This window comes from Centroberyx gerrardi, chromosome 9, assembly GCF_048128805.1.
Source record: "Centroberyx gerrardi isolate f3 chromosome 9, fCenGer3.hap1.cur.20231027, whole genome shotgun sequence".
In the NCBI taxonomy this organism is placed as follows: Eukaryota; Metazoa; Chordata; class Actinopteri; order Beryciformes; family Berycidae; genus Centroberyx; species Centroberyx gerrardi.
Genome location: NC_136005.1, coordinates 4,837,340 through 4,855,351, shown reverse-complemented (window position 1 = coordinate 4,855,351; position 18,012 = coordinate 4,837,340). Strand labels below are relative to the sequence as shown.

Sequence of the window (18,012 nt, the reverse complement as noted above, 5' to 3'; positions counted from 1 at the left end):
AAATGATATTATTCGCACTTTGTAAGGACATTTTTAAATTGTTGTTTACGTTCCAGCAAACCAATGCCATTGCTAGAAAATCAGTCAGACTTTTTTGTCATTTGTCATTGCGTATCGAATCGTATCGTGAGATAAGCATGCCGTCCCGTCCCTACAGTATACACATCGAGATTCACAAAAGGATACGGAGTGATTCTTCAATTTTGGGAACTTTTGGATGCTTAAAATGTTAAATGAAACCTAATAATACACCCAAATTCATCTATTTAAACTTAATTGTCATTTTCTTAAGAATTATCTCCCGAGCATGGCTGTGACGTTCACTTTTAGGAATATTAGAATATTTAACAGTTTTCCAAAGACGTTGAGGCAAAAGGTCATTACCACACAATAGCATAAATTGGAGATAAAACATCAAGACGCATTGTCATTGAAGCTCAAACATTCAAACAGCGCGGTCAAGCACCGTCACGAAGACAGAAAACAAACCTCGCAGGAACACTTAATGGCCCTTTGAATTCAACGCGTGGATAATAAAAGGAAGATTGCCGCGCGGCCGTCTTTGCTCTTTGGGAACGAGGCTTTAACAAAGCGAAGACACGGCATGAAGCAACATTGGCGACCCGGCGCATTATTCCCGCTCAACAGGGCTCGCGACCTTCAACTCAGCCATTGTGCGGGCCCATCTCATCAGGAATGCAACACTCATGCACACATACACAAACACCCACACAACCCTTCCACTTTCAATTCAAATTCTTGTCATTCTTCGTCCCCATTCTTCTTCTATTCCTTCATATGCACTTGTCCTTCTCTGGCGCTCGCAGCACCTTTACCTTTGCCCCTTTGTTTCCCCATAACATAAGCCAATGCCTGCCTCGGCCTTTTGTTCCATCCAACCTGAGTGAACGGAGAGATGGAAAAGGCATAAAGGTATCAAAAGCAGGGCTACACGCAGGGCCCGACCCCCCCCCCCCACACCGCCCTCAACCCCCCTCGACCCCCCACCCCCCCCCCCACCACCCCTCCATTTCCCTTACCAACAAGGGTCTGACCTTGTACACGCGAGATACCGCTATCAGTTAGGAGATGCAGCGGTTATTGTTGGGAAGAGCGGGACCCATCTGTTAGTTTGCCGCGCTTTGTTTGGTACGGAGGGACGAGTGTTGTGGCGTCTGTGCAGCGAACCGTCGAAATAAAGGCATCATCGACGTGAAGGCTTCTGGTCGTTCTGGTCCCGGCGTGGTTCGGCTCTACCTGAAGAGTTCCCTGCCAAAACGAGACGTCCGCTGTGATTCCTAAACGCTTTTAGTCGCCACAAAAACTGAAAAACATGTTAGGGAGGAGATGCTCTATATTTTAGAGATATTGAATGATAACTTTAATGGTTATGATTGAATGAAACGTCATGATCAAACTCTTCATTTCTCCCTTAGAGGGCGAGAGATATTCTGATTGATACTGAAAATCTAAACAGGCAGGTCTCTATAGCAAATAACAATTTGTTCTTAACTGACCTGCCTGGTCAAACAAATGAACAAATAATAAATGAATAAGTAACTAAGATGAATGGGTAAATAAATACAGTTTCATTGATCGATTGACTTGATTGATGATGATGCCCCTTTTCTCAATGCCTTCTGATGATATGATGTGATAAGACACAGCCACAAAAGAAAGGCAGATTGATGCAAATAGTTGTTTCTATTGTATTTTGACTATATTTTATACTTAATACATACCTTTCTAACCCTTAAAATGTTGTTTCTCGTCTCACTGAACTTTGCAAACTCTTTCTTGATCCTCCTCATGCAACATTTTCTACAACAAAAGTGATTCCCTCTCAACACGTCTCTCTTGTCCGTCTATCTCCCTTTCAAACACACACAATCACTCACAAACAAACACAAACACACACCATCAGACACACACAAACTCCCTCTCTCTCCCTGCTGCGCCTCGCCCCTCCCTCACAGAGTCGCAGACGGTTTTAAAAAATAGCCCTGTATTAAAAACAAATATTCAATCATCGCTCATGTAGCGCTGCATTATAGTCAGGGGAGTGCGGCTCGTCAGGATGATTAGTTACAGTGTGCTGAGCGAGCGTGCACGTGTGCATGTGCGCGCCCCTGCTGCATAATCGTATGCATACAGTAGTAGTTTGTACTGTACGAGCGCTCGGCCGCCGAACTCGTCCCGGCGGCACTCGATCACGCGGAACCAGTCGCATTTGCATGTCGCAGCATTGAGTCAGGAGCAGAAGGGGGGGGGGGGGGGGGGCAAATGAGCTGAATAATATCATCTGACAATCAATTATTTCTGCGTTTGCGCTTCGTCAGAAACAATGTTTTTACCGCCGAGTTTGATTTGTCTTGCGCTGGAGGTTCAGTCATGTAAATGTGACGTAAGGACTGATTTAACTACCGCGCGCCGAGTGAATGAAAGAGACAGTAATGGTGTCGGGGGGGGGGCCATGCAAATCACCTGCAAAGGAAACGCTGTAAATCACCGGCCGCGCAGTGAGAGACGCACAAGAGCGGCAACAAGGAGCGATAACACACAGCACCGGTACGATTCAAATGGGAATATCATTATTGTACAAGTCATAAAGCATGACCTGCACAGTGTTTACCAGCTGGAGATGCGTTATGTGATATTTAATTGTTCCGTTTCATATTGATATGTCATTAAATCAAATGTTATTTATAGAGCGCATTTCATACAACAGTGTAATCCAAAGTGGTTTAGAGCCATGGTGAAGAGTTAAGGGCCATGAAGAAGAAACTCAGGAACACACACAAGACAACCAACAATATAAACAGGCACAAGAACAGGAGAAGTAATGTTTAAGAGTGCAAAAGAGTAGAGTTTAAACAAAAAATAATACACCTTTTTGCTACTGCTTTTGAACAAGCTGTTTTTTTTGTTGACGTTTTCTCTTAAAACCTTCTGGTGAATTAGTATTGCGGAGATCAGCTGAGTGGCTTTTCCAAAAGCTAAACGCTGCCTCCCCAGTCATCTGTGTCATCGCTTGCCATATTGATTTTTCCGGAGTTAGATATTTTTATAAGCCCCTCTGCGTTTCTGCGTCTCAGCAGCACAGCCTGCATTTCTTTTCTCCGCCTTTTTTCAATGTTTTTATCACTTGTGCAAACAAAACTAAGATCTAAAAACTCTGCAAGACTCGGAAAGCAGTGTAAACGCTGCATCAACTGGGCAATAAGGCAGAGTGACACTGAAACCGGCTTTAAATTACACAATGAAACCAAGGATCGACCTCTCCCTCTCTCTCTCTCTCTCTCCGTTGCTTTGAAACTGTTGCCTCCAATCTTTTCCACAACCAAATGACTCTTAACTCGGCTCAGTGCAGCGCGGGTCAGGCAGCCAGATTGAAGCCAGGGAGTCTGGTTAGTGTTAAGAGCTGAACAGGAGATTTCTGATGTCTGACTTCACTCAGCAGGCCAGCCGCTACTCTCCGTTTCACAGTGTAATGCCTTACAGATTTGCCAACGAAGAGAGAGAGAAAAAAAGATAGGTGTTATTAAATCCAATGCACTATCTGGATCTGTGTGGATAGACCAGGGACAGACTGACTGACAGAACTGTTTTTTGTATGTAGTTTAGTTTAGTTAAGGTTCACAGTGATAAAACATAGAAGCAAAGTAATAAAAAAAAGCTGCTAAAATATAATAAACGTTGGAATAAATTGTATTTATATAGAACTTTCCTAGAAGTGAACGAAGTGCTTTGCAAACAGGCAGAAAGAAAGAAAACAGAGAATAGAATGAAACATAGCAGAAAAACAGCAATAGTGAAGAAAATTGAAATAAAATAAAGTCTAATATAATAAAAAAATAAGTAAATATATGATGATAAAAAGTAGAAAGAAGAGATGCAGTTTGTGCAGGTGAGGTAAAAAAAAAACCTATTGGGCTTATAAAAAATCTCAGCTCAAAACAAACTAAAAAAGCAACAAAACAACAACAAAAACTGGATCCACAGCAACATCTATGCAACTCTCCCTCTAATGTTATTTAGAGTGAGTGCCTATACAGAAACCTGTCTTGGATGTTGGAGCAAAGGGGAATGAGTGAAACATCACTCACGCACACACACACACACACACCCTCTCAACACTGATTAGGTTCCAGTGAAGGTTGCGTCTGAAAAGGCTTAGCCGAATCTTAAGTATTCAACCACATCCAGACAATCAAAATCCTTCCAGGGAAAAACTGCCACTTCTAAACTGAAATTCTCAAAAGACAAGGCTACAGGTGCTGTACCTCACGAAGAAAAGCCGCACGAAGATTAAAAAAAAAAAAAAAAAAAAGATTTGCGACCTTCAAAATATTTCACTTATTCTTACATTTTTAGATGTAATCTTTGCTTCTAATTAAAAAAACATATATCACACAATGGATGGCCTTACTTGTTCTTTTTGAGTGGTGGCGGATTGGTTGTGCTTTTTGGGCGGTAAGGCCAGCAGAGAGGAGGCTGGTAGATAGAGCTGCTGTGTCTGTAGTATTACTGTGTTGACTCACCCCTGGCCCTCTCCTCCTCCTCCTCCTCCTCCCCCCCCGTGGCCGTGGTGTTGGGGTAGGGGTAGGCGGGGGCGGCCTCCTCCTCCTCCTCCCGGCTGAGCGTCTGGGGTCCCGGGGCGCCGGGCAGCGGGGAGCTGGCCGGACGGGAGCTGGTGACGGAGCTGGACGGGCGGGAGCTGGCACAGTTCTGTATGAGGAGGGGACAGGCATGATGAAGAGGAGAACACAGGGGAAGAGCATAGAATCACAACATATACTGTGGTCCTGCACAGTTTAAAGGAATATGTGCAGGAGATTGTCCCATTGGTCAACTTACCTGTTCAGTGAAAATAGGCACCAAAATCATCCATGTGTCCCCGGTAGATTATTGCTCCAAGCTAACACTAGCATACACTATGTTGAGGGATAGCAGGCGACTAGCATTACACTCAGAAGTGAGAAAATGACAACTTGTAGCAGCTCTAAAGTTACATGGTAACTTATCTTAAATGATACGCGGCAAAGTCTGGCTATTTTCTGTAGGATATTGGTAAAATTTACATAAACTATGATTCAAAAATAACATTATGTTGTCCCTGTTTCCATAAGAAGTGAAGGTGGTAAACAACGGGAGACTGTGTGCAGCTAAAAATCACTGCGCAGCGGATGAATACGTGTTTTTTCACCTGAAATAGTTCAATAGTTAAAACTAAACCTGACTACATCAACCTTAATGAGTTCATATTTCATTTGAATCTTTGAATCTACAGACCATGTAATAAAAAACTGTTAACTTTTCATTAGTAAAAGGTCAGTCTTCATACTTTGTCATCTACTATCACTCAATGTAGTGTATGCTATAAGTGTTAGCATGGAACGTGACACATGGATGATTTTGGTGTCTTAACAGGTAAGTAACCTTATCTCCCCCCCAAAAAATTGGTATATTCGTTTTAAACTACAAAATTGTAACGCTACCAATGCCACACTGCCAGAGGAATAGGTGTTTTAGGTGTTCGTCTTTCTAAACAAGGTTTCATAGAGCTGCAGAATTCCTACAGTTGCACATCTTTCTTTTTACTGAAACTGATCATAAGCATTATCAGCTCATTGTATCTTTGGCCTCACTTATGCAATATATGCACTTACACAGTTAACACACTTGTGCTGAAAAAGAAATTATGTTGAAAACACTGTCCACATGTATCACAATTAATATCTGAATCACAATATTCAGCAAAAAAAAAAAATCGATATGACTTTATTGTGAATATTGTGTTGCCCTAAAATATGTTAAAATTCTAATGAACATACAGGATTATAGAGTATGCTGCATTAATCTTCAGTTCATCAGTTCATCAGGAGTGTAAACATGACAATTCACATTCATCCACATATGAATTTCTAATAATTGAAGACTCTGTTAAGTATTCAAAGTTAGTCTAAATGTGCATTAAAATGATGTCATGGACTATTGTAGACGGTTGTGTCCTTCCAATATATCCAGAAACAAAACCGGGCACCTGCTCCGCGACTTCAACTCTGAAAGCTGCTCGTTTCAAACACTTCACACACACTTCACACACACACACACACACACACACATCTCCCCGCTAGACCAAAATAAACGCCAATCACTGAAAACCCATTTGTTTGCACAGCTCTCAAACAGAATGGGCTGCTCTGACGGCCCCGGGCCTCTTGTGTTACATCTGTCTATCAGGGAGGAATGCCTCACACACACACACACACACACACACACACACACAGTGCAGACAGACAAATACACACGCTCATATTTCTCACTGTGAGTTCCTCTGGATGAGAGTGTCAGCTAAATGCATGAAATGTGATTGGTAAGTGCATACAGAAAGAGAACGAGATATAGGGAGAGAGAGCGAGAGAGAAGCATACATATTCTGAAATGAACACACACACACACACACACACACACACACAACTGTGCACATACACACCCATGCATTCCGCCCAACCCTCTGGCTTCCTATATCTTGTCAAAACTTGAATTAAGATCAAAAAACTAATCCGCTTCCAATTTATATCTATATTTCAGTGGTGTCAGGGGCGCGGAACTCCGAGTGTTGAGGGGGGATCGTTTTTTATTTGGGTCCTGCAACTGACAGCTTTATTTCACCAAGCAATCTGGCAGTGTGTGTACAAGTGGGAGGTCAGGGGGGGTCAGGAGGTACTCGGTATCAAGTGGGGGGGCTACATTGGTCAGGCCGGCTGAGTGTGTGTGTGTGTGTGTGTGTGTGTGTTTCTGTGTGTGTAAATAACTAAAACCCCACCACCTCTCCACCCCGGGGGGCTAAAAAAGCTGTTTGCACGACCCTCGCCCATGTAGGGGGCTACGGCAAGGAAAAGGGCTAAAGAGGTCGATGGAAGGGCGAAATTAAAGAGGGGAGAGTGTGTGATTAGATTTGGTGGAATTTATACAAGAGGTCAGAGGTCATGTTACTGTACCAAGAGCGAGATATCATTGAATTACCCTTAAATTATATCCATGGGTGTTTGTTTTTTGTTAGTACAATATCTCTTTCAAATGCTGGTGATTTAATTTGTTTAAAAATGACAATCACAATATTGTGTCTTTTCTTATGGCTTTTCTCTATCATACATGATCATTTTGGGGACTTGGGAATATTTGTTAGATCTATTATAAGGTGCTGTGGCTTTGCAATCCTTAGTATTGCCTGCTTGTAATATCGGTGATCTACGAATTTAAGCTTATTCTACTGTTGCACTCATTGCAAGTCGCACTGGATAAGATTGTCAGCAAACCAAAAAATGTAAATGTACCCAGTTTCCCCAGAGGGATCATTAAAGTTTCATCTTATCTTATGTAATCTAAATAGCCATTTCAAATCAGTAAATCCTAAGTTATGAAATAGTGTTGAAATCTGCGGTGAATTCTCTCAGAAGCTTTAACCCTTCAATCGTTCAGAATGAAACGACGTATAAACCCCTCTATCTACGACAAGTGCCATTCGTCTTCTAATGACCCCCCATATGCGGTAACGGAGCGCCGCCGAAGCCTCTTTATCCCTCACCCGGCACGCCGCGATACCCAATCCTATGTTTTACAACGAGGGGATATATAGGGGCATGTGCGGTCATCTAGAGCCAAACGTCTCCTATCTAGCCAAAGGACAGGTAGATACAGTATTTCAAGCGGGATTTATGGCGCAAAATAGCATTAGCTAAAAAACGTCAGGCGGCTGTGACGGCTAAAAAACGCGTTCTGGTGGCGGAACCCGGCGAGATTGGAAAATTGCCAGCGAGAGAGGGGAGAGAGAGCACTAAAAATGACGGTGGGGTGGGGTGGGGGGGCTCACTGATAACATGGGCGGCCAATATATCAGGCTGCACCCGGCGGCAAGGGGCCCCCGGGGGCTCAAGTACCCCCTCCCACCACTTCCCCCCCCCCCCCCCCGTCCCACCACCACCCCGTCATTTTTTTTTTTTTTTTTTTTCTTTTACTGGTTCTTGTCTTTACAGTGTGTCCGCCTGTCAGGAGGGGGTCAAAGGGAAGTAGGGGGCAGCCGGATATTCTAAAAATCAATCTGCCGTCAGAAATGGTCTCATTCCCTCTTGGATGACCTGATGGGGGTGAGGGGTGGGGTGTGGGTGTGTGTGTGTGTGTGTGGGGTGGGGGGGCGGGGGGAGTGGGACAGGACAACGTGCTGCTGGCTATAAAGCGTGACACAACAACCTGGAGAGAGGAGTGGAGTTAATGTGATCACTCATAAGGGACAAGTCGCAGTGTGTGTGTGTGTGTGTGTGTGTGTGTGTGTGTGTGTGTGTGTGTGTGTGTGTGAGATGTGGGGGGGCAAGGGAGTGTGGAATGATGAGAGTGGGTGTGTATCTTCCAAGGTGTGGATGTTGGGGTCTATAATTGTGTGTGTGTGTGTGTGTGTGTGCTAGAGACTATTAACTACTTTTAAAGTGCTTCGCCTGGGCTAAGTGATCCTCCTGGATGCACACACACACACACACACACACACACACACACACACACACACACAGAGGCAGCACGCCGCCATTCCAGCCAAACGGCAGCGTCCAGCCAGGTATAAATACTGTCCTGACACTTTAATGTCAGGGGACGGCTTGTCCTGGATTAGAAACTTGTAACCCACCGCGGAGCTTGACATTGCTGGGATGAAGGTGCTGAAATGAGGAGGGGGTGGGGGGGAGCGGGGGTGGGGGTGGGGTGTGTGTGTGTGTGGGGGGGGGGGGGTCGGGAGCTATTACGGAGGGTCCATGTTTGATGTATAAGGGCATCTAACATGGACTGTCGGGTAGCGGGAGGCTAGTAGATGTACAGTGTTGCTTTGTGGCTACTTTTCATTGGCATTGCATTTTTTTCACAAGAAGCAAAAGCTGTGAGGAAAATTGTGTCTGCAGCATTGGTGTGAATCTATGACACACACACACATACACACACGCACAAACACACACACGTGTTCACAGGGAAATAGTGGGTTACATACTGAAAAATTAAGAGCTTTTCTCCTCTCCTTGATCCTGTTGACCGTGCTCCGAACCTGAAAGAGAGAGAGAGAGAGAGAGAGAGCGGGGGAGAGAAAGAGATAAGTGTATGTGACACAGCGCTCGAAGAAACACACGCTTACACCGGATCAAAACAAAAAATCCTTCACGGGTATCTCTTGCGAGCAACCAAAGCGTGAAATTCAAAATAAAGAATGCAGAAAAAAAAGGGAGAGCATTAGAAAAAAAAGAGAGAGACATGTTTTGGGACGTCGTTTTTCGGAGCGGCGATAAGCAGCATTTGGGGAGGGGAGACGGGGGAGGGGAGGGGCGGTGGAAATGTTCCAGTATGTTCCAGTGGCTAATGGGACTTGAAAGTGACACATAGAGCCGGCAAACTAAGGAGGCGACTTGGAGCGATCATCTGTCAACACGGAGCGCCGGGACCAACAAATGGAGCTATTGGAGGAGAAGGGACCGCCCTAGCAGAACAGATTACATTTTTACACTCCGGATGAAACAGAGTACAACACACCTTCATTTACCACACAGCACCAGACCGCTCTGAGACCCAACATTTCAGATATACATATATATACAATATATATAGTATATCTACGTTTCTGGGGAAAAAAAACATTGAAATTTATCATCCAATATATCTAAAATACAGCAGATGCAGTGAGTAAAAGGGTTACCAATTTGACAGAATAAGTATCATAATTAGTTTTTTTGCGAATAATTATTTTGTAAGTGCAGGTGTCAAATTTTTCAAAAGGTGGGTAAAAAAAATTCAATTCATTAAAAAATGAAGGCAGATGCTGTTTCATTCATCGCTTCAGAAGCATTTAAAGAATTTCATTCCAAAATGAGATCTAATCTAAGACCTTTGTACAAAACAGCAGTAATTTGGAGGAAATCATCCTTATTCATGTAATATTGACTGATGAATATCAGGCAGGAATGTTTCTTTTAAATGGATATATTGTGTCTTGGAATCAAACCCTTCAATTATTAATGACTGATTAATGATATCAACAAATTATTCATAAATATTACATGTAAGTACACAATTTAATCAGAACACAGATGCTCCATAACACTTTGAAAAGCCCTTATTCTGTTTATTTAACCTGTGTATTAACCTATGGAAATGTATTGCAAGTACAAAATAAAAATAAAATAAATCTATAAGTTATTGATGAAAATCTCCATCATACATGATGTGCTTACAACGCAATTTTTATTATGTGCATTATGATTGAGCACTTTTCCCTTGGTTATTACGCAGGTTAATTAATAAGGTGGAATACAGGTGTTAAGTGTTACCAGATATAAACCAGATATTCAGAAATTTGAGGTAATTTAGGATCCATTCTATAAATTCTTGTTAAAGCCACAGGAATTAGGAAATTCATGTGGTAATATATAAAAATGTATATTTGTAATACAGCAGCAGCTGTAAATTAAAGTATTTCTCTGTTGGAAAGATGTAAATTCTAAAGTTTCTAATCTCCCATGCTTTGTTATTTAGTTAATAAATAATTACTAATACTGTGTAATAGGGCTGATGACTTGTGAAAAAGTGGTTGAATATTAAATACTGTTATTAAATACTGATATAAATATTGCAAACATATTTGAATCCCTATCTTTTTTACAATAAGCCTATTTTCACTGTAAATAGAAACCTGGTTCATTTAAAACAAAACAAAAACGCAGCAGAACAGCTCAGGATGCCACAGGTCCGTTAACTAGGTGGAAGTCTTCCACTGCAAAGCCTCTGGCACCAATAAGATCTGTCTGTGTGTGTGTGTGTGTGTGTGTGTGTGCGTGTGTTCGTGCACGCTGTCAGCGCTCACTGTAAATTTGTAGCGGCTGGGCGCTCATCACCGCGGCGCGTCCCAGCCCAGCCCACCACGTTAGTGAATATGCATTATGGCTTACGGCTTCATTAGGCTGCGGCGTGTCATAAATTATGACACCGCACAGAAGAGATACACACACACACACACACACACACACACACACTCAGAGACGGCGATGTGTGTATGCTGAGGATGTTTTGCATACACACCATCGTTGAAGGGCCACATAATGAAGAGAGCACAAGCCTTGTGACAGGGCAGAATCAACAGCACCAGTGTCATGTTTCCAAAACCCTCCTATTAATTCTGACAAGATCTGCGTAAGGCCTTCGACACGGCGGAGACGTCGGAGAGACGTTGCCTTAACGTTATTCAGCGGGGGAGGGAAATCCTGGGGATTTCATTCATATCAAAAGCAGCCGGCGTGCTGAGGCAATTACATGACACGACTTAATTAATCATTTGACAATGAGGGGAAGGGCATTGTTTTAGACGATCGTTATGTGTTTAAGGCGTTTCGCGCGCACTCAAGGTTTCGCGCTGATGCAAAGCACGGTTCCCCATGTAAATGGGCGCTAAGCGATTACCATATGAAAGCAGCGCGCCCGACAACACCTGCCGACATCCTTGGAGTTGATGGAAATAAAAGGTCATCAAAGCGGAGGATTACAAGGTGACCACCAAGGAAAAGCTAATTGTGATGAATAATGGAGAGCTATTGTCGGGTAATTAGCAATTAAAACGCTGCAATCGAGTGTAATAGCGGCAGACGCGGTCCGTCTTCCATGCCATATTTGTAATTACGGAGCCTGGGAACCCGCCTCCTGAAGCCTAAATGGAGCGTTTTCTGACTTTGATGGAATTTTAACAGCCGTTGGTTAATTCAGCACCTTTCTTTAGCATATCAAAGTAAAATTTCTTCACCTATTTATTATTTATTTTCACCTATTTCGGATCAACAACTACAGTACGGCAACTTTGCAAAGTTTTTTCCATAGACTTCACACAGAATAGCCTCTTCCCCCAGCTCTTTTAACAGCATCCCTCGCCAACAGCAGAAACTGTGTGATTTAGAAATGAAACGCAACGCCACAGTATCGTTTAATCCGTCCACTTGACCCCGTCCGCTCTTAGCGCTAGTTTCTCATCGCCGGAGATCGGCGTCGACCTTTGGAGCAGCCGTTGATCCGCACCGCCCCGCGAAGCTGGTGGCGGCCCGATGCGTGTGTGCTAATGCGATCAAAAGAGAGGTTACCGTCCCCGGCGATCAAGGCTGGTTAGCTTAAACCAATACAGACAGAACAGAAACCCCCCCTGTCTCACTCTGGCCTCTCCCTTCCGCTCTTTGATTATGGGGGAAAAAAAACTTTTGATCATTCCCATTCAGCTTTTCTGTAATTTTTCTATTAAACAAGTATTTCCTTTTAGGTGTCATGAAGGGCGAAACCCGAAGCCATCGGTGTTCTTTGTCACACCGTGCGGCATGCGGTGAGAACAAGGGAGAGATAGAAAGCAAAAAGGGAGGAGGGGTGAGGGGGGTGGATGGGGGGGGCAAAAGGAGTCAAGAGGAAGGAGGTGGTGAGGATCCAGAAAGAGAAAGAGAAATGGACAGGGGAAAAAAAGGCAAAGATTATTGCTTTTTTTTTTCCCAAACGTTAACAAAGAAGCGCGGCCCTTTTGAAAAAGCGGAACGTGTACACAAGCTGCTCACAAATTGTGAAGGCCCCCCCCCCGCGGGGGTCAAGGGGAACTTGGGAGTAAGAAAATGGATTCCCGGGCACTAAAAAAAAGCCACTTAAGCAAGAACGCGGCGGTGATTTATTTTACAGTGCGCGGGGTCAGCCCTCCGTCGCTCGCCATTGCCGGCGCGTCGCCTCTGACTCAGGGACGGCTCTTCACGCTCTGGAGAGGAGAGGGGCAAAAAAAAAGGGAAGAGGACAAGGGGGGGGGGGGGACAAAAGGGAACGGAGGGCAGAAAGGGCAGGGAAGGTGGAGGCGGAGGTGAGAAGGAGAGATGCTCTGACTCGGATGGTCAGAGGGTGATGATGGAGGGAAGGGTACAATGGAGGAGGATGAAGAGAAAAGAGATGAGAGAGAGAGAGAGAGAGAAGGGATGGAGATGGAGAGGGAGAGGGAGGGGGCGGGCGAGGATGACCTTGTACACTCAGTCAAAGCAACAAGGGGCGACTGAAAAGATGAGATGTGCTTGTATGCATCGGCGCTAAAGAGAAGTCAACCGCGGTTCATTCCAGCCGTGGAGGAGAGACAGCCTGATTGATTTACTTTGGCATTATACACAGAATATACTTTTTTGTATTTTGCTGAGATATCAACAATCACCGCTTACCTATTTCCTCAAATGACTGGATCTTCACAGTACTGAACGTTTCTGTAAATCTGTTCAACAGGATTTGCTTCAATTACTGCATCACATATATCATAAAAGACTGATTCAATGGTTCTGAGATCTTTGGTAAAAAAAAAAAAAGAGGCATAACTTCTAGATGTCTGGAAATGTTAAGTGTCCTTTATGGCAATTTTTTCTCCTGAATACAAAAGCACCTTAAGGCGAGGAAACGGAGGAGTGTCTGGAAATGAGTAATTGGCCGCAAGTTCACAAAAACTTAGATGCGATATCGCTTATGCACATCTAAAGTTAACCCTATTTACATCGCCTTAGCTGCGTTTGACCTAGACTGATTCTAACAATTGAGCCTCATCCATTAAATCCAGTCTCTCGCCTCTCAATTTTTTTTTTCCTCCCTCCTAGCTACGGCGAATCTAAATGGTAATAACGCAGCATTTCAATATGATATTTCCCCGCTCCCCTCGTCACATATTGTTGGTTGCATATTGTTTTTTGTTTTTTTTCCCCCTCGGCGTATAGACGCTGCTTGGGGCCCCGCGGAGCCCCGGCCAGCGGCTTTGTCAGGATGCTAAATGGAGGGCCGTGAGTTTAAAAACTTAAAGAGGCAGTGAAATATTAGCCAATGTGGGTGAGGAATGAGTGGCTGAGAGCCGCGCCGTGTCAGTGTTTAATGGTCGGACCCGGATGCATATAAGTTAGCCCAAGCATGAAGGGCAGTGGGACGCTCGCGTGGAAACGACGTCCCCTCCCTCCTTCCCCATCCTTCTACTACCCCCCCCTCCCTCCTCCACACACACACACACACACACACGAACACGCTCCCACTCTCACACCCCACCCACCCAGCTTTTAAGCAGGGAGCCCATCAGAAACTTGTCATTTCTCTCATTCACTCCGACAGCCTTGAGACACAATGCAGACTTACCTCTGTGTTGTACACCCCATATATCAGGAAGATGAACAGGCCCTGCACACACACAGACAAAGAGAGAGAGAGAGAGAGAGAGAGAGAGGGAGAGAGAGAGGGAGAGAGAGAGAGAGAGAGAGGAGGATGAGGAGGGGGGGGAAGGAGAAAGTTGTTACAGTCTTTTTCTCTCTTATCCTCTCATAAAAAAAAAAAAGAAAAGATCAAAAGTAGAGGATGCAGCGACATGTGCGGGTTACTTTGGTTCGTTCGTATCGGAGCTCCGCAGCGCTGAAGTGGACTGCGGTGGAAAGTGGAGAGCAGAGAGAAGCGGAGTTAGGCTGACGAGGACTTGAAAGAGTACAACTTCTCCAAACTGGGACACTTCTGTAAGGCTCAGCTCGCATTTGTTTCGTGTTCGGCACCCCCCCACCCACCCACCCACCTCCCCAATCACCCCCCCATCCCAGCCCCCACTAACCCATCAAAGGCTCAAACCCAAGGTTTCCTCCAGCTTTATCGAAATAGAAAATAGTTCAGTCTCAAGTGCCTGTGTTCAGTTTGTGTTCCCGGACACAGAAACACACAAATACACTGTGGGAGTACCAGCACACACACACACACACACACACACACACACACACACACAGACAGACAGAGTACATGCACACACATGCAGTACACACAAACACACAGAGTACAAGCATACATACTTATACTAATATAGTATAAATATAGTATAGTATGAGCGCGCACACACACACACACACACACATACACACACAGGAATGGAGCAACTCAGGCCAAACGAGTCTATCAAGGAAAATCATTAGGGGAAGGCGGAGAAAGAGAGAGACAAAGGGAGAATAATGAAAAAAATGACACATAAAAGAAGATATTTCATGTTCACAGAACTCCACAACTAGTACCCAGGGCTGAGAATGCCATGCCCTTGGACGCATAAAGGCTGCACTTTTGGTTGCAGAAAAACAGCTATTTTTCATTGCAGTCCATTGTGGCGTCCATTGAATGTACAAGCTGTGCATTCACCTTCGGGCCATAATGCAATCCTGCCGCCTCAATGGGAACGGTGAGGACAGCATTCACGGAATGCCGATTGAACCGTGCCACAAAAGATGTACCGAGAAAAATGAAACGGGGGGTAAAAATGCTATAAATTTCAAGGCTGATAGATAGATTTTTTGATAAGACAGCTTTATGTCAATCTAGGTCTGGCCGGCACAAAGAAAAACTTTTAGAATCGCTTCTAAAAGTACATCTCTCTCCTTTTACTTCTCAGAGTGTCTGTGTTCCTCCGTCTCTCAGCGAGGGTGAGGACACATCCTGAGGACAGGCAGGCGCGACCCGGTCGAAGCATCAATCAAGAGCCAGTTTGGAGCATCCAATCTTTGCCAGAGGGAGATCTCCATGCATCACCATTGACAACATGATTTGGCGGGCCGTTCGGAGTGACGGGCCGACGATAGCCGACGATGACGACCTCTAGTCCGGGCTGCCGCCTGTCCACCTCCCGCTGGCCGTCCCGTCCTCAGGGACCGGACTGACCCGTCTGGCTGCTGCCGCCTCAGCACATCCGTCCTCCTTACACAGGCGACGCTGCTGGTCTCTGACACATCGAAGACAACAGATCGAACGAGGGGTCTCAAGCTGAGATCTGACTGTGGATTTGAGTTTGAATTTTATTAGGACCTCTTTTAGCCCAAAGCCTACTCTTCCAAGAGTACTTAACATTAAAACACAACAGGATAAAACATCAGCAAAAGACAATCAAGTAAAAAAAAAAAAAAAAAAACCCTTGCACTATCAGTTGCTTGTAATGTTGAAGATGTAGATTTCTCTATTGTTGCGCTCATTGTCAGTTCGCTAAATGGATAAGACGCAATGTAATGTAAATGAGATGATTAAAGCAATAAGTACAATTTTGTAAAAATGTCCCAAAGCACAAAATGACCATAATATATCTGCAGGGAATTGATAGGGTTGTTGATCAATATCAATGACTCAACAATTACTTGACCAGGTGGTTTCTGTCTTTCAAACCTGGTGCTGTGCCAGAGACTTGTGTCACTTGTGTAGGAGGAGAAAAACATTTTACAATGGCATTATTACTGAGTAATAACTAATGGAAAAGTACTGGAAGTACACAAATACTGTGTAAGAAAAGCTCCCTAATCCATACAGTGCTTCATTGTAAGAACAATTTTCATTAGTGGAGTCTTACTGTGTCCTTACAATGCTTTCACTTAGGTTAATACCCAGGTTACAAGGCTGGAGTAAGGCCATTGTAATGTAAAATATGACTTTACAACCTACCATGTTCACTGACAGTGTAGTGTTAGATGTGAAACCACTTCCAAAAGTTTACCTTCGAAGTTTACCTTTCATTGCAGCACAAGCACAGTACTGTATGTACAGTAGTGTTCATCATGCGCTCAAACATGCTCTCATCATATATTCGCTCACACACACACACACACACACACACACATACACACACCAACACACATGCACAAACAATACCCAGAGACAGTGGGTGGTAATTTGCAACACATACCCCATTGTATTGCATTAGAATTGCGATTTCCAACTTATCGTTGCAATTTAATTATCATGTTTTTGATCATTCCTCTTATTTGTAATTAATCTTTTGTTGTGTAGTGAACAAAGTGGGGGAAACATACTGTGCGCATTAGGAAAAATGATCCATTAGAATATAATTGAGTTAAAAATAAGTGGCATCACAACAATAATGATGGATTGTTTAAAATGTTAATTCATTAATATTCCCACTAAAAAACAAACACAGTCGAAAAAATGGGGCGCATTATTTAAATGCATTGTGTGCTTTTCTAAACCCAGTCCTGTTTCTTTTGAACTCGGCGGCAAAATGCTACAAATTTATGCAAAGGATCGGCGCAGTTGCTTTCAAAGTATTGCTATACATCAAACGGGGGAGCATAAATTAATTAGCGGCCAGCTAATTAGGGAACAATTGTATGTTTAAAAAGTTAAAGCCAACAAACACTGTGTTTCACAAAAAAACATACATCACCCCAGAGAGATGCAGTGTGGGGCAATGCAAGACAGAAAATAACATTTGTTTGAATAAACAGGGGTGTTGTTGCTCTGCTGGGGAAGAAGGAAGAGCGAGTCGAACTTAGAGATCAATTCACTTACAGTAAAGTCGATTCTATTCAGTCAGGATGCTGCGGCTCTGAGCCTCGCACTCTCTCCTGCTGGCTGTTTGTGATGTTGGCAAGCTGCTGCAGGAAATTTAGCTTAATCTACTGCTGCTGTCATTGTAAGTCGCTCTTCATAAGCGTATCAGCTAAATGCAATGTAATGTAACATGAGATCAATCAACCATGACCCCAGACTTTGGTAACACTTAACTGTACAAAGGCTTTGTTCCAGTATGAATGTAAGAGTGCCAGCTTAATGCCTGAAACGTGCAGGCAAACGTAAATCAAATTCAAGAGGACTTTCTTCAAAATTCAAAAACTAGAGCTCTTTTGCAAATAAAAAGGTTCTTATATCCAGTCTATTTAGAATGACGGCTCCATTACTATTATGTGAAGCGCAGTTTCAATTTACATTTTCAATGAAAGGAACTCACAGCACTGCAGGCTTTTTTTGTTTTAAGGCTTTTTACATTTTTAAGCATTTAGCTGAAGCTTTTATCCAGAGAGTGAGGGAGCAGGTGGGGGTTCGGTGCCTTGCTCAAGGACACTTCAGCGGGACTCATGGCTGCTGATGGACGCACGTGTGGCCTTTCAGTTACGGTCATCATCATGCTCTCATAAAGCATGTCAGTGGTTA

At 43.8% G+C, this 18,012-nt stretch overlaps 1 protein-coding gene across 1 annotated transcript in view; it reads right to left on the bottom strand.

Moving 5' to 3' along the window:
• The window catches only part of LOC139931926 (adhesion G protein-coupled receptor D2), a 113,402-nt gene that overhangs the window by 41,436 nt on the left and 53,954 nt on the right, over window positions 1-18,012 (bottom strand). Inside the window, exons 19-21 of the mRNA XM_071925564.2 lie at window positions 14,194-14,235; window positions 9,035-9,088; window positions 4,542-4,728 (exon numbers count right to left, since the gene is read on the bottom strand). Of these exons, the coding sequence (XP_071781665.2) occupies window positions 4,542-4,728; window positions 9,035-9,088; window positions 14,194-14,235 (283 nt within the window). The remainder of the gene's footprint in view (window positions 1-4,541; window positions 4,729-9,034; window positions 9,089-14,193; window positions 14,236-18,012) is intronic.